The sequence below is a fragment of the Lactuca sativa genome, chromosome 5, assembly GCF_002870075.4.
Source record: "Lactuca sativa cultivar Salinas chromosome 5, Lsat_Salinas_v11, whole genome shotgun sequence".
Classification (NCBI taxonomy): Eukaryota; Viridiplantae; Streptophyta; class Magnoliopsida; order Asterales; family Asteraceae; genus Lactuca; species Lactuca sativa.
Window position 1 is genome coordinate 229,404,709 of NC_056627.2, and position 7,165 is coordinate 229,411,873.

Here is a 7,165-nt window from a genome sequence, read left to right on the forward strand (position 1 = left end):
ATCTGTGCAATACCATTAATCTTTTAAATGAGTCACATCAACTTTTGCAATTACAACCGAGTTCAATGCAATAATAATTATCTTTCAAAGTATATCACATCACCTATCAATTTATAATGTTTCAAAATATCTTTTAATTGATTGAAATAAATTATATATATATATATATATATATATATATATATATATATATATATATATATATATATATACTAGTTTATAACCTGTGGGAACCACGGTTATAAAATTAATCAAACTTTTATAGTAAAACTCAAAGTTATTAATAAGTTGTTTTAAATAAATTATTAATTTAAGAGATATTTTTTATTAGTTATGTGAAATTATAATCATTGATTCAAATAAATATATTAAATTAATTTTTAATATATATTAGATATTTTTTATTTGTGAATTAATGAAACAATAATTTAAAATTTAAAATAGAATCACATTAATGATGAGGTCTAATAAATTTAAAACGGAAAACTAATAGATTAACAAGTGGCAACACATTAATTAAAATGTCTTATATGGTGACACATGGCAAAAGAGTTACTCTTTTATTAGTATATATATATATAATGGTACATGCATAAGTTTCTTGTATAATTTAAAATCGGCTAAAATTTAATTCAATAAAAAATAATTTTTACATGTTTTCTTATATATTAAATAATATAAATATAATTAGTTTCAATTTTGAATAACAAATCATTATTATACATGTCTTGTATAAATTAGGAAAGAAACGGACGTACCTACACAAATTGATATTCAATCCAATCCAATAAGGGTGAGCATAGTAATTTAGGGGTGGCAAATCGGGTCATCGTGTCGTGTTTTTGTCTGACACGACACGACACGACAAGGTTTTAAGTAACACGATACGATGTCGTGTTTTTTTTAACTAACACGAAAATGAACCGATTAAAAAACGACAAACACGACACAATACGAAAAAGATAAAATAAAATAAAAATTACTATATTTAATTAATACTTAATCATATATAACACGACAAACACGAAAAATAAGACAAATGCTAAATCATGTCAATTTCGTTTCGAATTATGAACATAAACACGACACAACGTCGCGTTTTTTACACTTGACACGAACACGAATTTGAATTTCAGTTTCGTCTCAATTTTGTTTCATAGTGTGTAATTTTTTCGTGTCGTGTCATCGTCACCCCTACATAGTGCGGTGTGGTTCGGTTCAATTTTTTGTTAAAACCAAAATCGAACCAAAAAGTTCAGTTTTTTATTTTGGAAAAACCAGACCGTCAGTTTTTTTCGGCTTTATATTCCGGTGTTCTTCGATTTTCAATTAATAAATTATTAGACTCGGTTCATTGGATTTTAAAAGCTCATATTTATTTAATATATATTCCAATACAAATATGCAATATGTTTCATCCATTTAAACAATATATAAATTATCGTAAAATAAAAAAAATAATAATAAAAGATGGAACCTATTTTTTATATGTGTTCTATAATCATGATGAGATCGTTGAGTTAACTGTTTTCCTTCATTATATAACATCAAAAAATCTCCGTTTTAAATCTCACAATCGATATAAGATGTATGTGATTTAAATCTTTTTAGACTTTTAACCCTCTAACATATTTTATCATATACGAGCTTCACCTTCACCTACACCATAAAATATTATTTTTTTTATTTTATGGATTATCTTATTAATGGTGTGATATCTATAAATAGAACGACGTCATTTTGTGTATTTTGGTTAGATTCAGCTTTTTTTTTCGATTTCTAGACGTAGAAAAACCAATCCAAACCTAAAATGAGGCCCTAGAATTTGGGACGCCGGACATCACCCATGTTGCCTCGCCCATTTGCACGACCCTAATGGTACCCATGACAAGGAGTTTATCCTTTCTATTGGCTTTATCCATTCTCATCGACCTAGGAGGTTGAATTTCAAGTATATAATCATTGTCATTAAAGTTGAATCCAACATGGGAATTTGGTCTTGTTGTGTAGTTGAAGTCGAATGTTTTAATTTTTTTGGAGCTATCTATATTTTCCACCTTTGCAACGATTTTCCATGCTATCTTTTCCAATCTTCCAAAAGTCTAAAAACTTAAAACTCTTTCCATTATTTTCCTCTCGAAACATGTAGAGAACCTTGGATAAGGTTGTCTCGCTTTCACAACTTTTTCAGATCAAGATGTTTGTACAAACCGTTAAATTGTGTATCTTTATTGGCTTTATTTCATTTCACATAAATGTGGTCTTTGCTTCGATAATCTCTCTTCGGTTCATTTCTTTGAGAAAACAAGTCCTAACACGTATCAAAAAAACACCCCACAACCAACTATGATATGGCACCTAGGGACGCATCTAGGCCCTATAGGCTATAGTTGCTTATCATATACGAACCATTCTAAATCAACATAACGCAAATACGATCTAAAAGTTTCTCGTATTCATCATGATTACAAAGAAAGTATTTATTCACCGTCTTTTTCCTAAAATTATTTCTTCCAAGACTCGACTTTTAAAAAAAAAAAAAAAAAAAAAAAAAAAAATCTAACAAGTCCAAAGGGTATACAAAATATAAATCTAAACCAAATATTCTTAAACAAAGACAGACATTGAACCTCAAATAACATCTCCATTATGGTACATAAATACAAAGAACCATAAATCCATAATCATACCTGGTTGATCAAAGCTTGTTGCACCTGATACAAGTTACAAGACTTCTTGTTATGCCCAGGCTGCTTACACTTTGTACACGTCACTGTTCTCTTTGTTTCCACTTCTGTTTCTTCCCACTCCATCTTCTCCTTCACCTCATCAGCTGGTTTTACAGGTATTGGAGGTAACACAACAACTTCATCTTCTTCTTTTGTAATCTTACACTTTTCACCCTCTTCTTTCTCACCTTCCACATTTCCACCCTCAACTTCCACAATTACTTCATTTTCAATTTCACCCCCTACTTTCACATCTTCTTCATCCCCACCCCCTATTTTCACATCTTCTTCAATTTCATTTTCACCCCCTACTTTCACATTTTCTTCATTTTCATTTTCACCCCCTACTTTCACATCTTCTTCATTTTCATTTTCACCCCCTACTTTCACACCATGTTCATTTTCACCCCCTCCTTTCTCCATCTCCATCTTTTCACCCTCAACTTCCACCTTTTCACTCTTTAGCCCATCTTCTACCCTTTCCCACTCTTCTTTCTCAATTTCGCCTATCTTTTCTTCCACAACCTCAATCTTTTCAACATCTACATTTCCACCCCCTACAGTTATCATCTCTATCTTTTCAACCTTCTCCTCCTTCTCAATTGGCACCGGGGCTATAGATTCCGCATACGTTATACGATACGCATCAACAGTAAAATAATTCGAGCAAAACTCATACGGATTTTTACCGATCAAAGCAAAAACCGCAAGTGCATGTCTACATGGCAAACCGGTTTCTTTCCACCCTAAACAAGTACAACTCCAGTTACTCAAATTCACAACATGAGTCGAATCTTCACGAACCTCAAAAAGGGTATCAGAAGAAATCAACACTTTCAAACCACAAGATCTCAAATTCTCTTCTTGAAGTTGTTTCTCTTTAGAAGGCGTAAGATGTGTCCCCCACATACTCGCATCCAAATTCGCATCATTCATCTCATCAATCATAAAACGTATCAAAGCATCAATCTTTTGCAACAAAGGTAACTCCCGATAATCCTCCATTAACTTTGAGATTGATACGTTTATACTTATATCATCTACAATGTGGTTATATCTTTCACCTTCAAAGGAAGAAGTTGTCCAATGTTGTGGCTCAATTTGCATCACCCAATCGTAAGCTTGTGATGAAATTTGCTTAATTTGCTCCGTTGACTTTTTGAAACCGACTAATCGGACCGCATGTGCTGCGGTTAAAAAGTGAACCGGTAAAAAAGATTTACCATCACCGTGAAACGGACCTTTTACAGTTCTTTTGAAGCTCTCTAACAAATGGTAGATAGAATACCCGATATACGCGTTTTCAAAAACTTCAAGTATGGTGATTTTCAAATTCTTGTCTCTATCAAACACGAATGTGATAGGTTGTGGGGTCAGGATTGTGGATTTTAAAATTTCCAAGAACCAACGCCAGGTGTCAGTGTCTTCAGTGTCTACTATAGCAAATGCAACAGGGAAAAAACCATCGTTTCCATCAATGGCATTTGCTGTAAATATAAATTCTCCGAATTTTGACCTTAATGAAGTGGATTCAAGGAAAAGAAGTGGGCGACAGCTGTTTTGGAATCCGGATAATGGAGCGAAAAAAGAGACAAAAAGGGATTTGAATCTTTTGTTTTCATTAATCACGAGTTTTGAGATGCTTCCAGGGTTTGTTTCTAGAATCTTCTCACAGAACCATGGTAACTTGTTGTAAGATTCTTCATGTCCATGAAGTTTTTCTTTTTCCACTTTGACAATATCAAGCAAAGTTTCAGGCGCCACGTCATCATCAAGTTCTTGATCACTGCTGTCAGGTGGAGGGACAGCTCGAGGGCGTCCTCTTTTTCTCCCTGATTTTGTCCCTGCTCCCTCTTTAGCAGCTAACCTCCCACTCTTTCTTTGTGATTTTCCAATTTTACCCTTGGACCCCGCAGAATCATCGGGGTTAGAAACTATGGTGGGGCGGCCATTGGCACCAAATTTCCAAGAAGGGGTACGCCTACGTTTCTTGACACTGTCAGCAGGGGTAGTATTGACATTTGGCTTCTTTCTTTTTGGATACCTACTAGGGACAAAATCGGAACTACAATCAGAATCTTGATTGATGTTGACTTGTTCAGAATCAGCACTTGTGGAGGTGTCTCCTGTGGACCCCTCATCCTTTGACACTTTTGTTTCGGTTTTTTCTTCATTTTCATTAGAAGATGCTTCAGTTTTAGCAGCTACAGTTCGGCGTGTTGTCCTCTTAGATGGGGATGCTAAAGGACTCTTTTGCCCCTTATCTTCTTTCTTCATCTTTTTATCTTTCTTGTTACCAACTTTGCCTCGTTTAACCACATCATCTTTCTTGGGACTCGTGTTGTCATTGTTTATAGTCTCATTGTTCTTGACATTGCTTTGGCTGTGAGGATCATCAGTATGATTAAAGAAATAGGAAGAAATGAAAGTAGAATGATGTAAATGTGTTTTTTTGATAGAACATACCTGTTAGTTTGTGTATCTAAGGCACTTCGATCAAAACCTGGTGTTCCTGTAACAAAGACTTCAGCTGTCAGTGCATCTCCATGAAAATCAATCATTCTTTTTACATCCTTATCGTTCTTCACTGTAATCAGGTTTCGTTTGTTTCCTGGAAGGAAATACTTGACAGTAACTGTTTCCTGGTTGAAATTACATGTTTCAGCCAAATTCAACTTTAATTCACTGAAGGGAGTCTCAGAATTGACATTTGCTGCATTTGCCTCTCCTCCATTATAAGTCATGGTTCCATCTTCATTTGTAACAAATTCACCACCAGATTGACAGATTAATATAAGCTTACCCTTTGCCATTTCATAAACCTACAGAAACAAACACAGCCAAGCAAAAAAAGGTTAACCTAGAGGGAATAAATGGGGAAGGAGACATCTTTGACCATCTATCTTTAGTGAGGGCTTCAAGTATGGAAAACTGCATACATAGCTCAGTTCCCAACCAACAAAACAAAGCTACAGTGTTGGCTTTTAAAGTCGGCTCTAGTATATGTCAATTACGAAATTTGGTGAAATTAACACCAACATTGTTCGATTCATAGTAGTTGGTATAAGCTTAATGTTTTATATAACTTTTCTCTTGAGAAGCAACTCATTCTACGTAGAAACACAAAGTATAATTTGTATTGCGGAAGACAAAAAATCAACCAACAAAACAAATGATACAGCTACAAGTTCAGCAAGAAACACCAATAAAGGCAAAAAATTCACCAAAATTACATACAGAATGTCAGCCAGAGTTATGAAACCTTCAGAATCAACGTAAAGTACGCAAAAAGTGATACAGAAGGAAGCAGCTTACCTAGTAACTCTGCTTTTGCAGTTGCAGTTGTTTGACTGAATCGAAACTTAGGGTTTTCGGGGTTAAGATAAAATTTGGGGAGCTTGTAGAGAGAGAGGAAAGCGATGATTGGCGTTCAGGTGGTGATTTTCAGATCAAATCGACGACGAAGGGAGAGGACATAGGAATCGAGGGGGCATTATGGAATTAGGGCAAAAGCGGGGAGAGGAATTGAAACGAAAAGGGGTTAACGCCGTTGAAGAGGGAGGTCACCTTGCGGAGTAATCCTTGGATTATAAGCTTTAAAAAGTTATGTGGCAAATTTGGAAATTTTCGTAAAACATTGGTTTCACCTTTTGGTGTTCATGTCAAATAGTATTGATTATCCGTTATTCAAAGAGGTTCTCATATTTATTTTCTAGAATTACAAAAGAATGTTTACAACTTGTTATATGATAACAAAAGATGTAACTGTGATAAAAAATAAAAAAATAAAAAAATAAATTTAATAAATATAAAAAATATCACCAAAGTTTGTTATGCAAAATGTCTCATTATTTTTATTTACTTTAATATGTTCAACCATTTTTTTATAAAAATTAGTCCGTTCGTTTCGATATAAAAATAGACATAAAACTGTGCTAATTGAATCGCTCATTCCCAGGTTCCCGATTTAAAGCGGTTTTTAAAACATTGTTAAAGGGTGCGTAGAAATTTTTCGGATTTATATCTGAAATGTGATAAAAAAAAAAATTGGATAAAATGATAAATTAAACAATAAAAGAAGTTTTCATATTGTTTTGTATGTTTGTTGCAAAAATATAATTTTATAATCCATATGATTTTTAGAGTTGATACAATTATAAATTGGTTTACATTTATAATAAACACTTTTAAATAAGTTATAAGCCCTTTGAAATAAATTCTAGGAAAAATACTTATAAAAAATTGTTTATCTAAGTTAATAAGTACATTTTTATTCAAACACTCAAAAATAGTATTAGTGTCAACTTTGGTAAGGAATCATGATCAAATCAAAAACTAATAGTCTTCAAAATCGTTGTAAAAACCAAATTTTAATATCGAAACACACCCAAAAAATTTCTTTTATAAATTAGTTTCACATATGGTGTTCTTCCATA

General features: G+C 33.2%; 1 protein-coding gene across 1 annotated transcript; it reads right to left on the reverse strand.

The window, feature by feature from the left end:
- Nucleotides 1-2,560: 2,560 nt before the first annotated feature.
- LOC111881803 (uncharacterized) lies at nt 2,561-6,497 on the reverse strand. Its single transcript, XM_023878196.3, has 3 exons — nt 6,045-6,497; nt 5,196-5,551; nt 2,561-5,112 (listed from the first exon to the last, which is right to left on the reverse strand). Exons 2-3 carry the CDS (start codon nt 5,540-5,542, stop codon nt 2,685-2,687), a joined length of 2,775 nt encoding a protein of 924 aa, XP_023733964.1. The 5' UTR covers nt 5,543-5,551; nt 6,045-6,497; the 3' UTR covers nt 2,561-2,684.
- Nucleotides 6,498-7,165: the final 668 nt, after the last annotated feature.